The sequence below is a fragment of the Zonotrichia leucophrys genome, chromosome 2, assembly GCF_028769735.1.
Source record: "Zonotrichia leucophrys gambelii isolate GWCS_2022_RI chromosome 2, RI_Zleu_2.0, whole genome shotgun sequence".
In the NCBI taxonomy this organism is placed as follows: Eukaryota; Metazoa; Chordata; class Aves; order Passeriformes; family Passerellidae; genus Zonotrichia; species Zonotrichia leucophrys.
Window position 1 is genome coordinate 114,118,769 of NC_088171.1, and position 23,535 is coordinate 114,142,303.

The window sequence follows — 23,535 nt, forward strand, 5'->3', positions numbered from 1 at the left end:
TTAGAGTAGATGTTTGTTTGAAGAAGTAAAAGAACTTTATTGGCATTTATGTAGTAAGGTAGTCTTGGTTATGGTTTGTGTTGCATATCCATCTTTGGAAGGGTCCACTGTAAATTCTTCCACAAACTTCCTCAGACTTCCACTGAAGCCCACTCTTGTGTGAACTTTTCATTGGAGAAAGTAAGAAGGAAAGGGGGAGAAGGGTGGCCAGAAACTAGAGGTAAATCACAAGTTTACTCATGTGATTTCAACTAGTGCTGTCCTGTTCCTCCGAGCAAATGGAGATATTTCTCTCTGCTGACAAAAAGACTCCGAGATGTGCTTCAGAAAGATGACATTTCTCATTTCTGCAAGATCCTGTAATTCCTGCCATTTTCTCTACTTCATGCAGTTCCTTGGTCAGGACTGCAACTGTTGCAGTAGTTAAATCTGTGATATGTTACTTAGGTTTAAATAATTTATGCATAATAAACACATGATGGAGAATCAGTGACAGATGGGACAGAAAGCATCTTTTGATACTAAAATCAGCCAGACAGAAACTTTCTAGCATAGTTTTTTAAAAAGGAAGTGTTTACTGATCAAGGGTGCTGGAAGAGATCAGCATAATATAATGGAAACAAATAAAACACAGTCATGCCTCACAAAAACAATCGAAATATCATACAGTTTCAAAATCCCTGTAGCCACACTTACAACCATAAGAAATCACAAACAAATGGCCCACAAAAAGAGAATGAGACCAAACTGTACTGGATTGTCTTAATAAAAAACCAAGAATAGCAGTCTGATAGAAAACACAGTTAACTGTTTAGTAAGTTGGATACCTAAAAGTACACAATGAATATTCAGTAAAGTTAAAAATAATGGAAAAAGAAAGTTAATAAAACTTGAGTAAATCAGCTGGTGCTCCTTTATACCCTCCTGAGATTTCATTCTAGAACTTAATTTTAGTGCTGCTTCTATTGCTTTATAAAGCAAGTGTAACTTCATTAACCTGAGCTATCTCTGATTAAGGTTTGTGTGAACGAAATTAAAAACTGGCCAAAGTCCATTGTAGTGCAGGTATAATGTAACAAGGCTATTACCCTTAGAGATTTCCACATGATGGCAGTACATGGAATTCATTGAAGGTAATTTACAGTTGTGTGATGGGGACTATTCTTGTTTCTGACTGGAGTCCTGGGTTCTAGGTTTCCTCAAGACAGTCATATGTACTCTGCACAGAATTTTCTCTTGTGGCTTAGCAATTTTTCCTACCAGATGGGTATGTCAAGGATAAACAATATGGGAGCAGGGAAAAAACAGAATTAAATCTGATGGATTTCCTTTTCTGCTCTGAATTGTCCCTGTGTGTTCAAAGAAAATACTTCTGGGCTGTGGATTTCAGCTTCTGTTACTATTCAGGCAGAGTTTTTAGGGCATCATTTTTCTGTTGAGAGTCATTCCTTCTCCAGTAGAGGAATATCAATCTACTATAAGTTACAGCTTTCATCACAACTCTGATCTGTTTCCTGCATCTTCCTCTGGTGTCATCACAGTCCCTGAGTATTTCTCAGTATTTCAAAAATACTGATTTTGGCAGAATGCTGGGTTGCTCAAGACACTGGAGCTTTAATTGTATTGTAAATTGTATTCTCTGGAGTCCAGTATTATGCATCATCATTCTTTGAAACATGCCGAATTATCTCTTATGACTGTACACACAGTTTGATAAAGAAATTCTTTTAAAAATATTCTTTTAATGTTTGGTCATGCCAAATATTCCCTTCTGTGTCAAAGAGAACTAAGCATAAGACTGTAAGCCTATTATCTTCTGTAAAAACCAGCTGCAATCTCTCAATTTTTATTACTTCCATACATAATAGCAATTCCATACCTTCGGGTACAAGTTCTGCTGTTCTAGTAATAATGAAGTCAGTAAAAACACTGACTGGTTCAGTAGATCTGCTTTCAAAATATTGCTTGCCTTAGTGATTGTGGCAGCACCTAGCATTTCCATAACAAGACTTTTTCCATTATTTACCTTGTGGATTTGCTTCATAATCATCTCTTCCATCTCTTTAGGGTGGTGCTGGTCTTAAGAATTTCAACACATTGTCAATTAAAAAAACCCCAAAACTCACTAAATTAAACTACTAGAAGTGCTGGAATTTTTCCTAAGAAATCTTCAAAATCTTCAGTTTAACCTTAGATTATATTTTGGGGTTGGTGGCTGTCTTTGTAAGGAAGGTAGCTGTTCCATGTTTGCAAGTACAGAACATGAAGTATGCATGATATTTTAGGAGCATTGGAAACTGAAATCCAGCCCTGGTGTGATTTTTGCTGCACGAGCTCATTTTTCTAACTTTTAAAGCTGGTGCCACATCCATTTACATGATTTAGAGTTTGTTCATCCACATAAACAATCCTTTATACACTCTATGGTCTAGGGCAAATACCAGAAACTAATATAGGGAGATGAAAAGTAGGGCTCATATAATACTTGAAGAGATACTTAATACCATAAAACTTAATAAATAGCGCTCCTGTGATGAGACTGTTAAAGTGTTAAATACAGCCATTTTCCTTCCACTTTACCTTTTTCGTTAAGAGTTGTGTTCATCAGATATGCCTTCATGCTGTACTGCATCTCAAGAACATGCTACACATAGAACTCGATCTGTTATTTTTCATTTTGGTTTCCTCCTGTTTAAATAAAATTATCAGTCATTTAAAATAACCGATACATTAATAATTAAAAGTCCTTTCTTTAGAATCAGCACTACAGACTCTAAGAATCTGTTGTGTTTCACTGTGAGTCATTCATTCCTGTACTCTGAATCCATAGTCATTCTTTCTTCAGTCAAAACTGAGATCTCCAAAGTAAAATGAGAAGCAGTGAGAAGAAAACTAAATGTTGCAAAAATAGGTTGAAACAAATCCATTTTTATGCTTTTGCTCATGATGTTCAAATAAAAGAGGCTGAAATGAGCTCAGTTAGAATCCTTCCAGAGTGGGAAGATTGCAAGAGAGAACATGAGCACTGATGTAACTATCCATACTCTTAACCATGGGACTGACAATGCCTGAAAGCTGGACATTGCTTGTGTCCTGCTATTTTCCAGCTGTCCCTGCTGTCCGTAACGGCCATTTAGGTTCAGAAAGAGTTGAATAAAACTTAGAGAAGCCCAGGCATTAGTCTGATCTGCTTAAGGCAGCATAAAACTTTCATACCTATGGCTATTACTCCACTTGAAACTGTCACTGTCTGTGAAATGCACAGGATAACAAGGTGGACCTCATCCCTTACTGAGATAAAGGGGAGAAGTATGTAAAATTATATTCATCAGCTACAGGCTGTGCATTAAACAAAATTTAGCTTGTTCCAAGAAACAACGCAGGATTGTAAAGAGCTCACAAAAAATCTTGGAGAAAAACACTGCTGATCTCATCTTTAAGAACTGGGAGTGGGGAATGTGGTGTTACTTGTTCAGTAATTAGGCAGTATGTACTGCAGTACCAAGTGTGTGTATATACATAAATATATGAATATTTGTACTTGCTGTTGGCATAATTTGATTAACCCACAGTAAAAATGAAGTTCTTCCAGAGCTTGAGTGCACTGGAAAAGAAAGCGTTTTAACAGTCACTGTGCAATCAGCAGTATTTGTTTAAGCAATGTATTTTTATGACCAAAGCAAGTATGAAGTAGGAAAAAATAATGCTGATCTTTGTGTGGCCTTTAATCCTATTCCTTATTTGTCTATATCCACCCTTTTTCATGGCACTGTTAAATTTCTGTGTGAGCACCTGTGACATATTCTAATTTTTGAGTTAGTGTGTAACTGTGCCAAGTTTTCTGGGCACAATTAACAAAGTGGTTGAATTCAGACATCTGGAAAAAGCAATCAGCATGGGTGGACCCTTTGTACTGTACTGGTATAATAGTTATTGCATTTTTGGCAACAGTTATTAGCTGCATGTTCACAATTAAAAAAATATCATCTACTTCCAAGGATTTCTCTATTACATGCTGATGCTGTAGAAGTTAAACTAATGCAGTCAATGATTTTTCTTTCTTTTGGGAATCCAACTGCTGTACATGACTTCTCTGAAATTCTGTTAATGAAGTGGCCTTACATGAAATAAATAACTGTCCGTCAAGCACATTCTCTGGTGGGTGTGTTAGACATCAGGATTTTGGTGCAGCTGCCTCTGAAGTGTTGATTTATCCAAATGATTTTCATGCTAGCCTGAGTTTATCTCAAAGAGACTGCAGGATACTCTCTGCACAACAGGAAAGCAGTGATATTATTTTGCTTATTCTAGTAAATAAAAGAGAAAATGAGTAATCACAGGTATGTTTTCCATCCTCTTATTGAATTATCCTTCCACTGAACCTTTTCTTATTCATACAAGGAACTTCACTTTTCACTTAGTTAAACATCTTAAGTACATGAAGATAGGTCATACCAACTCCATTCAAAATATCACAGGTATGTTAGGGACCAAAAAGTGTATTTGCATAGCTCATTTAGAAATGGAATTAAAATTTAGTCCTTGCATCCTCTTTAGGTAGAACTTCTTGCTGATAAACCTGGATTTCAATTATGCTTAGAGACAAATTGTAAAATATGAGCTTTGTTAAGCTTCAATTTCAAAAAGTAAGGCCAAGTTGTCTAACACATGATTTAATGAGAATGTTCCCTTTGCCTATGGTAAGAAGATTACTTAGTCCTATAAATAGTAACAATGAACAAAATATATAGGTGTATTGTTTAGCAGGTCAGTCTAGTTTAACTGCTTGCAAAAATTTAGAATATGACTATATCAAAGATGCTGTGTGTGAAAACATGACCCTTTTGGAAGGAGTGGACAGTTTTTTCAATAATTTGTACTGGTACTTGTGCCATGAAATATGATGCATTGATATTATTGCCTGTAACCGTGAAGAAAAATGCTACAAAGACAATAGAATGACCACTATCATTGTAGTCACAATGATATTTTTAAGCCTATTGGGTGCTGGCAGTCTGTCACATAAGCAAGGTCTATATGAGACCCATCCCCTTCAGAATTTATTACAGGACTTAACACAAATTGGTTAATGCAGCAGGAGTTCCACAATCAACAAACAATTTAACTGTAGATGATGACTCGGGTGTTTTGCAAAATCTTTTCCAGGGAAGAGGCTAGTATTTGTAGATTTATCTAACATCCCTAAGAAGAACACCATACCTGATGTTTGTGGTGTCTAGATCCCTTTACCTCAACCTGTGTTTCCATGTCCTTGTTTGTCACCTCTGCAGTTTAGGTTTTGTGTTCTATAGGTGGCTGCTGTAAGCAACATCATAATGGAATTTGAATTTCACTCCATGTCCAAACTATTACACTATTACAATTCATAATATTTGACATCTCAATTGAATTTTAGAGAAGTAGCAACTAACACAAAATGAACAGAACATTTTAGAAAAAAAATATAGAATTTCAGAGTTGTGCCTTTTTCTGAGGATCTCAAAATTTATGAAGAGAGATTTGCTACATCCCTGTAAAAGACATGTAAATGTTGTCCTTGCATACTTGAGAAAGTGGAGCAAAATGGGCTTGTGAATTTTGTAGTTCCTCAGGAAGCCTAAAGCAAATCCAGGAATAGAATTTAGCTGCCTGATTTTCAGAGCAATGCTTTCCTCTTTGGACATTTATTGCAGGCCTATCAGAATGGCTGCTTCCAAATAAAAATGGATGTTACTTTTGCAGCTTTAGTGCTGGAACATCATTGAGCAGTTAGACTGCAGTTTTTGTAAGCACATTGTTAACAAGGGCAACAAAGTCAACTTTGTCCTACAACTTTTTACAGAACATTCTGGCTGGGAAAGTAGATTTCTAAATGCCAGGTTGTGTTCAAGTCATGCAGAAGTTCAAGGCAATTTATTCAACACAGGGAAGGAAGAAGCAAGCTCAAGACACTTTTTATGTTGTCAAAAGAATATCGTTAGCTCTGCTGTGTTATGAGAATATTTTCCTCTGCATTTCACTGCAAGAGCAAATTCTGACATACATTTGATGGGATTCCAATTGACAAAAAATAACATGTTAGCAAGTCAATACCACTGAGAAACCAATGTGGTATCTGAGCTGACATCAAGATGAATTGTTCCAAGCACCAAATATGCAATTGGTATGGAAAGTAAATTTCTAATTGTATTATATATCTTCCAGAACATCATATACAATTGATTTCCCCTCTGCCATTGCCTAATTTCCACCTAAGAATAAACATGACTTTTTTCCCCCAAGGTCACTAATAAACAATTATTTAGAAAAATAATATTTTGCTAAAATTATAAGCATATTGCTAAGCCTGTTATCAAATGGGCAGTGTTCTGTGTTTTGATTTTTGAGACTTTTCAGGCTCAGAAATATGCCATTACCTGTAAGTCCAGCATAGTTTACCATACAAAAACCTTTTATTTTGTAAGTCAAGTATGCTTGATGCTGTTTCTCCCTTTAGCTGAAAGCAATCAAATGTATTTGACTTGAAACTTTGGGCAAATTCCCCTTTAGCATGTGGTCGTAACTTTCTTACTTTGGTTGTATCAAAACTGCTTTTAGAGTGTGAATGTTAGGGAGGGATAGGAAGTATAGAAAGACACAAAGACATACATATTTGGAGATGCTGAACAGGAATTCAACAAATCTAATTGAACTAGTTGCAACTAGATATATCTCCTGGACAAACCTAAAGGTCCAGACAGAACTTTCTGTTCTCTACCTTGAAACTTCATTTGATTAGGTTTGATGGATCCAGTATCAAGAAGCTCCTGCATGCTGATATGGTGATGAATGGTCTTCATAATTTCCCTCTCTTTTTTCAAATTGCTAAGTTTTTTCTTTTTCTTTCCTTTTCCCCCACCTATTTTTTGGTCATCTCCCCTACATGTGCTTATTTTTGTAATATTTTCTCTGGTTGCATCAGTGGTCTGCCAAAAAATCATCTGCTATGCAGCTGGCAGGGTAAGGGAGGTAAATCTGTCCCTCTATTCTGCTGTTGTGGGACCCCACCTGGAGCACTGCATCCCGCTCTAGGGCCTCAGCACAAGAAGGAAATGGATCTGCTGGAGCACAGCAGGAGAAGGACCAGAGGGACATGTTCATGGTCTTTGCTTGGGAATTCACCTGGAAACATATCTCACATCTTAGATCTCTTCCTGGAACAACAACAAAAAAAAACCACTTTAGCATAATAAGTCAATATATATAATTCACTATAATTTTAAAAGTTTGAGCTTCACTTTTGAGACATCTCCTATAATGCATAGTATATCATATATATATATATATATATATATATATATATATATATATATAAAATAGAGATGCAAGATTTGCTTTATCAGTGTTTCAGTTTGCTTCATGGCCAAATGACTGATTAGCTGCTTCAGAAATTGAAAGGGGCTCTTTAATAGAGTTTCCTGGTCCTGACCAAGAATCATGGTAATGATTATTGTATACCATAATCTGTGATGGCTGTGATGCTTCTCTTTCAACAGGGATTAAGCCAGAATTTCCCTTTAACATTTCTGCACCACAAATAGCAGCCAGTGCCTGTATCTCAGGAGAACACCACCTTTGATGTTCACCAATACCATACTCTACTCAGTTTGCAATAAATATTGAGAGTTCTAATATAATTTTATATTTATTTTCAAGGTAACCTTAGCAGTCCCTTGCCACTGCAGAGGTCTCTGTTTTGTAGCTGGGTGGCATTTATTAGGGCAACTTAGCCCATGTCCTGGCTACATTTTTTGGCTAGTGTCAGAGTGTTTTTTTTTTATTTGCTGTAATTTCACTGTGACTATTAAGAGTATATCTTTGAGATACATAGTTTTATTGCATTAATGCTATAATTGTGTCTTCAGCTGGCACACCTTCCTTTAACATACTGTTTTAATATAGCAAAACCTACTATAATGGTCATAAGTATGACTCTATTCAGGCTTTTTACTACTAGCATACATGTCATGCCCTCAGCCTGTGAGACTTAGTTGTGCCAGGCTTGCCTCAGGGAGGTTTGTTTCCTTTTTTCCTTTTTGTTTTGATGTGAAATAGTACAAAATTGCTATAATAGTAAAGGAAACAGCTCTTTTTTGTTCTTTTTTACTTGGTGATTTTTTTCCCAATTACCATGACCTTTCAAACCCGACACTGATAAAAAAAAAAAAAAGTTAAAAAAAAAAGGTTGAAAGTGGTTAACCCTGCTTTTGTGCTTTGATTCCTGCCATCAGAATTGCCCAAAATACTTCTGCAACCCAAAACATAGTAGCTCTTATTTCAAGGCTGCAGTATTCAATGAGACATAGTCATGTTTTATTGTTTAAATTTGCTGCAGTGTAGCATCAGCACTTACAGAAACAGTTAACCCTGGCACCAGAGCACAAAAAAACAGGAGTCAATGAGAAAAGTAGCAGACTGATAAGTGGTAGGAATAGATAATAGGGCTCTGCTGATGGTAACTGTATGGACTTGTATGATTTGGTGTAGCAATGACTGAACTTAGTTCTGCTTGTTAAAGGATTTGTCTAGCAAGAATGATTTCCATTATAACACTAGAAAATGGATTCCTCAAAGAGGCCTAGAAACAGACTGGATTCTCTGAGCCCTTTACTCACTTTAAATAATGCAGTACCGAAGTCAATAAAATTACACTTGCAGACTACTCCACATATTTTCACTCTTTGTCTCTGGCATTCATTGTATATTAAGGCTTAGTTTTCTAACAAAATTCATTACTCTTGGCTATGTTAGCTGCACATTTAGCTTGCATGCCCAGTATAAGAAGGATGGCTAAAGACAACAGTGTAATTTGTTATTAAAATCTGGATTATTTTTTTAACTTTTTTTTTTTTTACAGATTAATCTCAGAGATCTTGGGCAGCTGTATAAAATCCGCATTGGCCACGACAACTCTGGAAATGATCCCAGCTGGTACCTGGAGGAAGTCAGGCTTGAAAGAGTAGTCCCTGTGTCTGCTGAAGAGATTTGTCTCCCCATACAGAGCTGGCTTTCCGAAGACAAGGGTGAAGGTGACACGTGGAGAGAAGTGGCAATAAGAAACCCGGCAGAGGAGCTTTTGCCATGTACGTGCTCAGTATTTTAGCTCATGTGTTCACTGACCATTTCCTGTGAATATATGACAGTTTTTTGTGTTTCCTCCAGAGCAACAAAAGCCCTGCTCCCTAAAAGCCAGTGTAACCCTGAAGCAATCACTTCCAGACACATTCTAGCTCCAGAAGAGGGAAGTGATCCTTTAACCTCACTCCTTTCCTTCCCAAAATCAGAAAAATAGCTGATGGCCAGGGCATCTTACCCTATAAAATGTTAGATTTCTGAGTGTTCATACATCACTGTTAAATACTGCTCTTTAGAGAAAGACATCAGGTAGGAAATCAAGGTATGTAATGTTGTGTGATATCCAGTTCCTTTTAGCAAGTTTGAGATCATCCTTTCTTGTCCTGCATAAAACATACTTTACAAGAAATTCATGATCTGAATCATCATCTGAATCCATGATCTGAAATCAAGGTATGTAACATCATGTGATATCCAGTTCCTTTTAGCAAGTCTGAGATCATCCTTTCTTGTCCTGCATGAAACACACTTTACAAGAAATCCATGATCTGAATCATCACACACATGTTTTTCAAATCAGGCTTGAGCCCTAGCCATAGAAATTGTTAGCTGCAGGGTGACACTTTGGAACTTCAAAGTTTATGACAGCTTTGATGCACTTTGTTCCATTTAAGTGAAGTGGGAAACAGCCCATCATATAAAGTTATTATTTAAAAAGTCCTGGGCCTTTACAGAAGAATATGGATTCAATATAATCACTATGTGTGGTTTTTTAAATAGATTCTCTTTACATTAATAGAATGACAACAATGGAGCTGATGGCCAATAATGTCTGACAGTGATAAGTCTTACATAGATAGGTGATACCATTTAGTAATTGGGTTCAAGCTGATGCAGTGAATTTTGCAAGGTGTCTGGGATTCAACATAAAAGAAATCGTCATGCATTTAATGACAATCAAATCATTTCATAAGAAAATATCACAGAAGTGAAAACCCTGAAGTCAAAAGAATCTAGTTCTCTGAAAGAAAATATAAAGAATATGATATGTGAATGTTTTATTGCAGAGGACAGAAGATGTTGAAAAACATGTATGAACCAGCTCACATTTCTGCTTTGCTCTTTTTTGCCTTTTTTTTTTCTTCAGAGTAGTTATTAACTTCAATGAGAGATTTCAAAAAGTGGGACTGATCAGGATGAGCCAAGTTTTAAGATCATTGACATGTCCCACAGTACCATATGCCACTCACAGTGACATATATGTCATTTACTGGTGTAATAGAAAAACAATGCAGAAGCCAATTAATTTGTACAAACAATCAATTCAGCATTAATAATTCAAATTTGCATTATGCAGTTTGAAAAATATATTCATAGAAAGGCACTAATATTCTAGTCAGTACACTCTATATATATATTTGTATATGAAAAATCAAATCATTTCTATCAAATGCTAGAAATATCTTTAAAACAGCCCATTTATACTGTCTTTAATCATTGTATTACTGCATATTTCCTTGTATTTGCAGGAAAATTATTAAAATATATGTTTCAAGTGCGTAAGAAAAGATACATTTCCAAAAGAACTTGGAAATTTCTCGAAAATTTAAGTTTTACTAATTAGTTATTGATTTTAGGAACATTTAAATTGAACATCAATACAAACTCAGCAAGGAGTCCAAAGGATTTCCTATTTATTTTCTCAAGAACAAGAAAATGAAACACTATCCATTTTCATTTCCCATTTAAAAGCTAATTGCTTACAAGCACTGAGCAAACCACATCTAGTCACTTTCTCCAGCAGAAGAAACTACATGCTGGTAATTACTTAATGAGGATTTGATATGATTTAGGAGTTTGTATTCTGTACTTTCAATTTAATCTGTGATCTTCTAGTGATAACAGATTTGCTTAAGTATAAAAGTCATGTGCTAGAAACTTTAAACAAAGCAAACAAATGTAAACTAAGCACAGAAGGCATTGGTCTGGTAATTGCTGTTCTTAAACACTTTCCTCATTGCTCAGCTTCCCTCTCAGAAGATATGGTAATTTTTCCTTGTTCTTTTTCTCCCTTTCCCCAGCTGAAGTTTTCTATGCAACCAATATGGACCCAAATCCTTGGAACAATTTTTTGACTCCGTGGCTTTCTTTTTTTCCTAGCATCTTTTCTTAAGATCTGAATTTATTTCCTGAATCTGTTAGCTTTTCTTTACCTCCCTCTCCGAACTCGCTTCTTTTCCATTCAGATTTCTCACCTTGGCAGCCTTTCTTAGTTTTTCTCACTGGTCCTCAGCCACTTTAAAAAACTGACACTAATCTGGTCTCCTACTCCAAGTATTGATTTCAGTTCTTTGTCAATCTCTCCATCACACCAATCTCAACTTACTTTCTTAACTCAGATTTCTTGTCCCTCCAATGCAGGTCTGGCTTTCTCTCCGCTTCTCTTATTTTTCCACATAGCCAAAGCTTCTGGGTCCATGGCTTCTTTTTCTCTTCCTATTACATCTTCCCTTTTGCTTTTCCAGCCCTGGGATCTAGAAAATACCTGATCTGTCTTTGAAGTTGTCCCCGAATTTAGCATGCTATTGTACTGTGTGATTCCTGGAGGTTTCCTCCAACCTGCTTTGCTTTTTGGGTTTTTAGGTTTTTTTTCTGTGATTCTTCTATGCAAGGCAGATCCAACAGCTGGGCTCACACACTCTGTCTAATCCCCAGTTGCTCCTGGATCCCAGTCTCTCCAGTTGCTGGCAAATGGACATATGAGCCCCTGAGGCTGCAGCCCTGCTCCAGCCTCTGCTCCAGGCCATTTCCCTCATGACCAGCCCAGCAGGTCTCACCCCTACAGATACCCACACCTCAGGGTGTCTCTGGCAGGTGAGCAGGACTCACCTGGTCCCTCCAACACTCAGCTGCTCATGTGGTCTTTTGCCACAAACATATTTTATAAAAAATACTTTTGCTGGGATTTTTTCTCCTGAGATGCTGAGAGGCCTCAGAAATGAAATATAAACAATAATTATCTGCTGCTGTGGAATGCACCAGGTGCATCTTTGATTGGTCTCATGTGATTGTTTTAAATTAATGGCCAATCACAGTCCAGCTGTCTCAGACTCTCTGGTCAGTCACAGGATTCTATTATCATTCAATTTCCTTTCTATTCCTTTCAAGCCTTCTGATGAAATCCTTTCTTCTATTCTTTTATTATAGTTTTAATATATCATTTCCTTTCAATATAATATATATCATAAAATAATAAAGCAGCTTTCTGAAACATGGAGTCAAGATTCTCATCTCTTCCCTTGTCCTGGGACCCCTGCAAACACCACCACACTCTTGCTCTCAGGGACATGGGCTCTGACCCCTGGTCCCACTCCACTCACTGACAGATTTATTCCCTTCAGTCTCTCCAGTTGCTGCCATGCAGGACTCCAAGTCCAGTTGTTGGTACTTGTACTCCCTACCCACACATGCACACACATAGAGAACAGATGTGATCTATTTTCTAACACTACTTCCTCCTCAGGTCACCTACATCCATCTATTTCCCTGCCTTCACAAAATCTCCTTCTCTTCTGCCCTATATTGCATCTGACACACTTGGGGCATCAAACCTCTTAAGTATGAGAGATACTCCAAATTGTGGTGGGTTTTGTGCCCAGGCTGAGACTCCTGGGACAGCCCTGCAGGGATTGGCAGAGTATTTCTTTTCCCTAAGTCTCTATGGGTTCCCAACTGCCCTTGTGCACCTGTGGTTGTGGAGATGGGCTGTGATGGGCCTGAGCAAGATGTTACCTGGACTGTCCCCTGCCTGTACTCTTCTGTACATGTGCAGACCTTTAGCACAGATCCTAATATGGGTTGTCTTCAGATAGGGCTCAACTTTTGTTCCAAAGGGGTACCTGATGCAAGAGTTACTGAATTTTCTCACTGCTATGTGAACATAAATGTCAAATGAGGACATAAATGGGTAAATGTGCCCTGTTCTTGTTCACATATTCAAGAGTATAACTGTACTGAAATGAGATAAAAGGCAAATACTGAGACTGAGGCAGGAAACATTCCAGCTCCGAAGATTTGGTATTCTTTTCCACTTGGAGAAGTGTGCAGGCAAATACAGAAAGGTCAGAAGGTGGCCTCTGACTGAAATAGTGCAAAAGATGACCAAAGCAAATAGTAATAACACAAGTGTTATCTCTACAAAATTTTTATCCCAGTTTTATCACTCAGGAGGCACCAACTACATAAGTAAATAGTCAAGTTTCTTTATTGTAAAATTCATTAGCAAGTTTATTTTTCAAAGCTGGTAATTTTCTTGCATGTCATGAAGAATATATATATTTTTAGACTATTGCTCCAGATATTACTAGTGGAGATTAGAGAGCAGTTAGTGGAGATTAGAGTGAGAACTATAATTCTAACTGAAATGTCCTAACCTGATATTGTTTTCGTATTTGTGCCCTTTAAATTAATATATGCTCCACTTCTGAGGAAGATAGTCCCTCTTAACCAGTATCAGCCATTAAGAATTTGTTCTCTTTTAGCCTTAATGCTTCACTAACCTGTATCTTTACCCTTCTGTCATGGCAAAATGCCAAACACCTTTTATGAAAGCCAGGTGGTGACAAAAACCAGAGATTCAACCTTGCTGTTTGACAGATTGAGCTAAAATGACCATTTCATTCAAGTGGGTATGTCATATGGAAAAAGGGGAAAACCTGGAGCAATACTGTGCAAAACTGCTCTGGGACCTTGGTATGCCAGCATAAAGGCATACTGAATAGAAACAGTTGGACAATTTTAATGTTGTGTGTCATTTACCATCTCTCCAGGTTTTGTGCTCTTTGGCCAGTTTGTCTGTTTACACTGGCAGCCTGGTGGGAGTGAATTTGCTCAGTGAAGCACTCAGTGCTAAAATCCCACTTAGTTAAGTGCCCTATGTGCTCTTTATGGGAGTCTAGAGGGAAGTTACTTCAGGCTTGTTCTAGTCTGTTCCCCAAGACTGACTGCCAGTTTGTGTCAAGATTGTTGTCAATGTGTTCCTGGAATGTATTTTCTGGTGTAGTTTCATCCAAAAAGGACCTAGTTCTTTGCTTTAAAACCAGTCCATGCTGCACACCAGAAAGAAGGAAGTAGAGCCAGCCAGGGGATTCAGCAGTGTGGTAGGCAAACCAGTGTCTTTGGGCACAGACAGCTGTGGATCTTCAATTCATTTGCTCTTAGCCTGAATTATCAAATAATGACTATACTTTTAGTAGAATTATTTTCAAAAAAGCTGACACTAGGACAGAAGTTTGCACCAAAAGAAAGAGACCAGTATTTCTGCTATGAAAACTTTCATTTTCAGATTCTCAACAATAAATTCTTCTTTAATTCTATTAGGTTTGTTTTCTTCTCCCAAAATGTATCAACATATTAATTTAGTCTTTAGTGTGAAGAAATCATAGGTATTTGTTTATATTTTCCAAAGGCCAGTGTCCTAACTCATTGAGTTCTGTACATTACTTCTTCCAAAGGAATTGGTAATTATATACTGTGCCTGCAAGCTGGGACCAAACAGTCTCTTGTCATTGGTGAAGGCTCAGGTATATATCAATTTTCTGTATTGGAAACACTGATTCAGTTCCCCAGAATGGGAAATCTGGAAAAAAGGGCACTCCAACTCACATTCTATTGCCCCCCTAGGTTACCTCTTTTTCACAACCAGGAAAACTTCCTTTCTCCTTCTCTTTTGTCCAAGGTAGTTCACTCCTTATGTTATCAATAGATGCCAGAAGCTGGAGTTGGGATTTAAAAAACTCCTGAAGCCTCATGATAGTATCTCAAGAGATAGCATTTTTATAGGCTGAGCAACAAGAAATTTGGTACTAGTACACTTGACTGCTCATATGACTCTACAGTACTTTTTATATATTTGCTTCTGTCATTTTTTAGCACAGTTGTTATACTGCTTCAAAGTCTGCCTTTTAAAAACTCCTCACCTCTGTCTGAAAACACTTTCCTTCCCTTTTTCATTTGTTTCATCCATGCATCCATGTTGCAGATTTTTCTGTTTGGTTTCTAGAGCTTATCTAAAGTTACCCTGTGAGCAATTTGAAGATTTCAATCACTTATTTTCTGAAAGGTCATTTTCTTTTTTATTGAGTGCTAGCTGAGATTTTTTTCCTCCCTGCTATTCTGTATTAATTAATCCTCTTATATCCTTTATCAAAGTTACTGTGTTTTCTAAGACATTTCTTCTATCACTTTGATGTGCTCCACATTGGACAGATGCCTAGATGTGAGTCTCCCAGGTCCCTCTCAATGCTGAAACACTGTTTCCTGACTTCTGTTGAGTGGCTGGTTTTATGAAATATTTTTAAACTTTTTTTGCCTTTTTTTCATGCCTATGGGTTTACCTCTCTCTAGAGTGTTTTGCCACCCTAGTTTACAGCTGGTGTAGTTTCACTGAATCACCATATAGTAAAATGAAATTACTACTACAGAATAGGGGACCAGGCCGCACATTTTTATTTTTCAGAGTTTTGGGATGGCTTTTTCTTCCTGCAGTGAAGGAGGTCTCCATTGCAGATGGGCCTGCAGTGGGGGCCTTAGAATAGGTTGGATACTCAAAAGAAATGAAAGCACAGTCTCAGAGGCTGAACACATTATCCAGGATTATTTCACTTTCCTCTCTACACAACAAACTGTGTTTTGTGAGCAATATACAGAAAACTGCAAATGGAAAAAAAAATCACATATGGTGAGTCTTTTTGTCTCAGCAGTATATTCAGTGGGTAGGTTTGTTCTCCAGATTTGGTTGTATTGCCCCATCAAACAATTGGTGTACCTTGTTTTATCTGTTACAGAGTGGCACCATCACTCTTTTTCTCTTCTTTAAGCAATCTTTATCTCAGGAGCCATTAGCACTAGCACCTTTTGTAGCTGCTCTGCAATCTAAAGGAACTGCTTGATAAAACTTGAACAATCTGAATTCTCTCAGGCGGGTCTGTGCCTAGGTTTCCATTTGCACAGAAGAGGCTTAATGTCCGCTATCTATTTAGTGCATGTTTTTCCTGAATATGCAGGTGTTTCACCATAGTAGCCATGTTCACCGTGTTCTAATTAGGCATGTGTGTATTGGAAAATATTTTCTTTGCTTCATTTTTTGTGTGATTCCTATGAAATGCATTGTAACATATAATCGAGTTAAGGGATATAAACCTTCCTTTTATTATCCTAATATAATAGCCTGCATTGTAGTAGCCTATATTTGTAGAAAAATTTAGAGCACAAACTGGCATTTTTTGTAAGAAGGTTCCTGTACAAATAATGCAGATTGTGTAGCTTAAATAAATGTCAGATTTAACATTTTACAGATGGTGAGGGATGTATAGACACAAGAAACTATGGAAAATATTTCCCAGTTTTTTATATTTCAAGATGTGCATGCTGTCTACTTCAGACTGATTTATTTAGGCTGGTAGCAAAGGAAAGCTCTATTTAATGATTAGATCGTTATCGTCTCTCTGGTTACCACAGAGATGCACAGTGCTACAAAATGCAGTATAATTTATTTATCTGTTAATATCTTTGTGTTGTGTTATAATTACCTCTTGTTCTCTTCTCCTTCCATGAAAAGACTTGTTGGTATTTTGTTTTTGTAAACATTTATTGTTAAACGGTTTCTTTAGAAAACCCCATTGAATATGCTTCAAAATTGTCCTTATAGTTACTTAAATTTTTTATTTTGGATTACTTGTACTTGTAAGTAATACTAGTCTTTCTATGTAAACAGTCATAACATAAACACTCCATACCCTTTTCTTTCCTCCCACAGATAGTTTGCATTTTCAAAACTAAGAAAGTAAGAGTGTAAAAAATGCAGAGGAGATTTCAAATCAATATGTCCCTTTTTTTACTACCTGCAGTGTCTAGCTTCATGGGAAGTGCAGCCCTGTTATTAAAATTTCTGGTCACAGATTATTATAATTTTAAGCTTTTTTTTTGGAAATGTAACCTCTGTCCTTTCTCACTCCTAAATATTTTCCCCCTTCATTATCAGCACGGCTCTTTGCTTTCCTGCACGTTTTCTGTCATAGTTTGCTGCCACCCCTTATCCTCTGCCCTTTGGCCAGTTATGATTATATTAACAGTTATGATATAAAATGTAATTTGGATAGATAGCTCAATTATGCTAATTATCAGGTTAATTTATCTTTGCTACTTGCTATTCATATCTAGAATTTGTTTTATCATGATTTTTTAATGTTAAAAACCTTGAAACTAGTTTTTACAAGGGTCTTCAAATTTTTGAAGATATGTGTACATTATTGAGATAATTTATATTTCACAAGCAGTCTTGGTACATTAATGCATGGATGTGAGAGCTGCAATGAATGCTTGGAATTACCAAAAATAATAAAATTGGTCAAAGAACACCACTTTTATTTAGAGTTATAGTTGTAATAGTGATAAAGCGTTGGAGACGTTTCAGATAATTTTACACAGATTAAAAGAAATACACTCATTTAATTAAGCATAGAGTCTATCCATAACATTTCTCCTAACTTTTAATACTTGTGGTGCTTTTTTTTCTCCCTCAAGTATTTGCAGTTTTATTTTACTACTTGTTTAGTTTCTTATCTGGGAATCAGAGTAGCTGTTTTTCAGAGATGGTGGACAACATGATGTTTGAGTTTTATAAGGTGACTTGGGAGACAGTGAAAAAAAAATCTATGGAAATGTAAGATTCTAGTAGCTATCTGGTGGTTTAAGGGTAACAGCATTTTAACTAGTTTTTGTACAGTATTGTCCAGTTTCAATACTCTATATTGTAACTGTAGATTATGCATATATGTATATATATATAAAATCTATACATATATATTCTGTTTTATATATCATGTTATATTCTGTTTTCATTTTTGTTCCTTCTTAAAAGGAACTAATTGTGTTTTTTAGGACTTCTATTACCTTTCTTCACTCCCAAGAACTGTTAAAATTACACACAAATGAAACAGTAATCTTCCCTGTGATCTGCTACATAGCAGGAGAAATGGCCAGCTGTGATTAGAATAGAAACACTGCATGGAAAAATTGCCATTAAAATGTAAACAGGATTTTTTTTTAAGTCACAATAGAAAAACTGAAATGAAACATAATAATATATGATCACTGCAAAGAATTTTTTAAAAATAAATTTGCACATCTGGATAGTTATAAAAATAAGATTAGTCGGGCCTAGAACATCTTAATACAGTAATTCTAAATTATATTGCAGAATTCTTTGAAGATGTATATATTTTTTGTGTGTAAGACTTAGGTCTAGACTATAAGGAAAGGCATTAGAAAGTTGTAAATATATTTTAACTGAGAGCTGTTTTTGGAAGTCCTATCATTCACTAGTGACAGATGTAGAAACCTTCAAAAGCAAGGCTCATTTTTTATAGGTGTGGGAGCTATTAATTCCTTGCTCACCTTTGTACGTGTGGTGAAAATCTAAAGCCCTTTAGATTTGTGATTGTTACTCCTCTTTTAAGAGGAAATGAAGGTTAATAACCCAGATAATTATTTTGCATAAATTTGGAGGTTGAAAATGCTTTGGTTCCAGTGAAAAGTAGCTTTTATTTCGATGACAAGTTGATATAGTTTGGTGGTCTCCAGATGAATTGCAAAGAAAGACTTTGTGAACTAGCAATGCGTAGCAGTGCTCAGAATAATGTGGTTTTCTTACGCTTTGTGTTTTCATATTTTTGTGAAGAGAATTAAAATATTTGAACTTAGAAGTGACAAATTCATGGATAGCTGGTGCTACTTGCAAACTCAAAAATCAGAGTTTTCTGGCAAAATTTTGATGAGGACACTTTAGAATCTTGTGCATGCTGCAAGGATAATCTCAAGTTTTTTTCTTCTTGTAGTGTTGGTGTATGAGGTCCATGTATACACAGGGGCTAAACTTGGTGCTGAAACAGATTCCAATGTTTATATCAACATCATTGGGACAAGAGGAGATGCTGGCAAAAGGAAACTCCATAGATCTAAGAATAATAATGTTAAGTTCCGACATGGACAGGTAAAGTAAAAACAAATGCTGCTTCTGATAAATAAGAATAAATTATGGCTAGAAAATTCTTTCATCAAGAAATGTAAAAATTCTTTTATTTACAAGGTTTATTCAAGCATTGACCATTTTCCTTATTCAAAATTCCTTACGTAATTGCATCATAGGGTTAATTTTTATCTGCTTGATCAACCATTTACAGAGAGCTTTAGATATTAGAATTTGGGTATTTCAGTTATTTGTATTTCACATGTAAATAAAAAGGTAACAATATGATATTTGTTGTCCTGAACAGATCACTTTAGATTTTAGAATCAGGTTCTAAATCTGGTTCTAAATCAGGTTCTAAATTCCTAAGTATGTTTTCCAAACTTGGTGAGGCACATAGAACTAGAAAATATAACGTAGACACAACCAAGTAATTGAAACTGATCATTTTGCCATGCCAAAGGTATCAGTGATGTCTTTGGGGAAACATTTTCAGGTGTTATTTACCTTAGAAAATTTTAAAGGATCCTCCCTGACTGGCCAGGATGAATATAAAACAACTATATTCATTTTGAAAACCATCAATCAATCAAACAAACAAAAAATTAAAAACAAAAAGGTTTTCTATAGTGTTAGAGTCAAAGCAATAGCTATGTTTACGGCCTTTATAATTTTCCTTGTATGGTTCCACAGATGGATATTTTCTGCATAAAGGCTGTCTCACTGGGATACTTGGAGAAAGTTCTGATTAGCCATGATGGAGCTGGTCCAGGTAGGATTTAATTTCCTAGAGACCAGTCTGTTTTCAAGTCCTTTTTAAACCCAATGCACTTGTTTATGCTGCATCCTTCATAGAAAATGTGACAGAAGGTCTTGCAGTGATAAAAAGTCTTCCTACCGGTTGTCACTGTGATGGGATGATGAAAAAGTGTGGTAATGGACAGAAAAATTGTCATGAGTTTAATGTCATGTAGTGCTATTCCACTCTCTGTTTTCACAGTTATTTATAAAAAAGAACTATTTATTTGCATGTAGAAAACTCTCAAAAGTGTGGCTCACACTGGTAATACAATCTTTCACTAGACAAACAGTGAAAACTATCCAGGAAGGAATTAAAGGTATTCAGCAGCTGACAACTGAATACCTGACAAAATCTGAGTAGCTATAACACAATGTCCTCACTGCTTTGGGCAATTGTAGAAGATTTGAATATACATTTAATCTGTGAAAGTCAATGGGGAGCTGCTCCAGTGAGTGACACTGCATTCAGCTTGTAGGTTTTTAGGGAAAGATGAAAGAATTTGTTAATGAGATGAATTTTGGGTACAGGCAGTCAAAGAAATGTGCATCTCCCTGGAATGATGTAAATGCAGAGAAAGCATTTAAAAGAACCAAAGATGTAAATAGTGCAAATATGCTTTCAGATTAATATCTAGGAAGAGGCTAAGTGAAGAGAGGGATTTTAGACGGTTCATGGCTTCACTGATAACAGATTAGAAAAGCCCTTTTACCTGCTCTGTTCTGAAGTTGCCCCAAGCAGCGCCCATCTTGCTGTCTGTACTGCCTAGGGCTCTGAGCAGGCCTGTGACTATTACAGAAATAGCCATGGCACTGCAGCCTTGGAATGGTGTGTAATCTTGTTTCCTGTAGTTCCATAGAGTTTGCTGTCTTCAGCAGCGTGGATGATTGTACACCTGAAAGTTTCACATTGTAGAAACTCAAGATATAACGCAAAAGGCACTGTGGTGGAGCCCACCTTCCCTCCATTCCCCACAGCACCCTGCCATGCTCTCTTCCCTGATATCTCCTTTAACAGGCAGCACAGATTAGCAGGATCAGCGTTACAAATCTGTAACCCAGTTCAGCTATCTCAAGATGTTTTTTGACATTGGAGTTCAAAAGTGTGGCTTTGAAGGACTGTCTAAACAAGACAATGGATTGAATTCTATCTGTAACAAAATGTGTGCCTTGGTAATTCAGAAGGCTTTTCATTGTACTCAGCACAGACAGATCTCACAGACACATTTTGAACTGTATCCAAGACTAGCCCCACATAAACCTAGCTTGGGGTGGCTGAGGGGTTGAGAGCTGGAAAAAGATGGTGCCTCAGAGATACTCAACCTTTTGAGAAGGAGGATCCCTTCAGAGGTGGAGCACCCCTTTTTCTCATCACTTGCTTGAGTGACAGGGCAGGAGGGTCTTAATTCTTGATTTGGAGTCTGTCTTGAAAGGATCCTAGAACATATGTTTTCTTTGGGGCTCCCTGGCTGCAGGGCATGGATGTACTCCCACAGCTCCTGTGAATGAGGAAAGTGAAGGACTTTTGTCCTAGAGAGCAGCGTTTGCTCCATGCACTACCTGGGGATGCCCTTTCTATGTGGCAGAAACTGCTGCCTTCCAGACTCAGATGCAGCCAGGAGGCAAAGCACAAGGATGAATAGGATGGTTGTTTCTGACCAAAACATCCTGCATGCTGTTTGCTGCAACGTGCTGCTGGGTAATGGTGTGAATCAGGTGAAACCTCATAAGCAATAGGACAAGCTGTTTTCGGAACCCAGGACATCCCTCTGGCTGTCCTGAGCAGACAAGACCCATGTCAGGGGACTCAGAGACCCTGGCACAGAGCCCAAAATGCCTGTAGTTTTGATTGTGACCCGTGGAGCAAGATACCAATTTTAGGTGAAGATCTGCAAGCCCCAACAGTTAAGTAGAATGATAGTGAATTTATCATGGGGTGAAAAAGTAGATTTTGGGGTGTTTTAGAATGGGGGTGCAGGGAGGAAGATGGAGAGGTCTGGGTGTGTCCAGCCTTTCTCTTTCTTCTTCTTGGCCTCTGTCTTCTGCTGTGATGTTGACACTTTTAGATTGGTTTAGAGTAGAAACTCACTGTCTAACATAGGTGATAGGTATTGGAAAGTAATGGTAAATATTTTATATGTAATTTTTAGTATAAAGACATAACACCACCCCAGGGGCAGGCAGAGTGCCTGAACTGTCTTGCTGAACAGACCTCAGCTGGACAGAAGAAAATATTTTACAGATAGGGAACAATAAACAACCTTGAGACTGAGAAATGAAGAGCTCTGACTCCTTCTTTGAGTGCTCGGCTGGGAAAAGAAAATTTCCAACTTTTCTTGGGGTCGCTCTGACCAGCGAGAGGTCTTCAGACAAGTTGTGAATGGTGCAGGTACAGTGATAACAGGTTATTTGAGATGGGCATCACAAGACAACCAGACCAGTCACTAGGGTGGTCATTGGAAGTGATCTAAAAAATCAGCATGGATGTGCCAATGGTTACTGCAGTTAGGGAAAAGATTATCTCAGTAGCCCAGCAGAAGTGAGAGTGCACAGCTCCACACCTGCTGTTCTCATAGCAGCAAGGTTGAGTGTGTACTCTCCACTGACATGCACACAAACACATTTCCAAAACATAAATGTGTGCACAGAGCTGGCCATGCAGACCAACACTGGCAGGAACTCAGCAAGTACACAAACAGTACAAGCAGCCTTCCCCTGTTACCCTCTCCAGCTGAGCAGAACAACAGTCCATCAGTGTCAAATACAGAAAAATGTGTACAGGATGGATGTGTACAGCCTCCAATAGCTGGCCTTAGGCAGTCAGTCTTTCTGGTTTCTGTACCTGGATCCTTAGATCCTCAGTTTTGCCAGTCACTGGCACAAAGACATTAAAACTTTCCTCCAAGGCTGCAGCCCCCCTCCATTTGCACATGAGAGCATAAGTTTTAAAGATTTGTTAATTAATATTTTTATATATGCAATAAAAACTTCACTCACAGCAGGAAAAATTTCCAGCTTTCACACAAATCTTGATTATGGGCATAAACAGATTTGTACCAACATTCTTGTGCTTGATTACTGGGAATAATCAAAAGATGTAGGCAGGGATGTGAATGGTGTTGACAGTTCAGAGATGTATGCATGTACTTGTCTCCAAGAGAAAAAACCCACCCCTCTTAAAATTAAAACAGGCAAAGGTAGAAAAGAATTGCATCTCTTAGGAGACACAAAAAATAATAAAGCTTTTGTTCTGTTAATATATCTTATTTATTTAGATGAGATCTGTCTAAATGTGATCTGTGTTTCTGCTAGAAAAAGATAATCTGGGCTTTTTTCTTAAAATTTATTTTAAAAATAGTATGATTTCACATTATAAACTTTTGTCATTTCGACACAGGCAGTGGATGGTTCCTGGATAAGATTGTCATCAAACATAAAGAAGGAGAGGAAGCTCATGAGGTTGTATTTCCTTGTAATAGGTATGTCATTCATGGAGAAAAAGAATTTGTTACCTGCCAGCAATGTAATGAAAAAATTTTAGAGCAGATATGTGCACACAAACTAGGTGTTTGAGCATTGCCCCGGAGTTTTTCAAC

At 37.1% G+C, this 23,535-nt stretch overlaps 1 protein-coding gene across 1 annotated transcript in view; it reads left to right on the top strand.

Moving 5' to 3' along the window:
* The window catches only part of LOC135442936 (lipoxygenase homology domain-containing protein 1-like), a 130,872-nt gene that overhangs the window by 23,546 nt on the left and 83,791 nt on the right, over positions 1–23,535 (top strand). The window contains exons 11-14 of the mRNA XM_064703209.1: positions 8,897–9,122; positions 19,011–19,165; positions 19,835–19,913; positions 23,337–23,418. Of these exons, the coding sequence (XP_064559279.1) occupies positions 8,897–9,122; positions 19,011–19,165; positions 19,835–19,913; positions 23,337–23,418 (542 nt within the window). The remainder of the gene's footprint in view (positions 1–8,896; positions 9,123–19,010; positions 19,166–19,834; positions 19,914–23,336; positions 23,419–23,535) is intronic.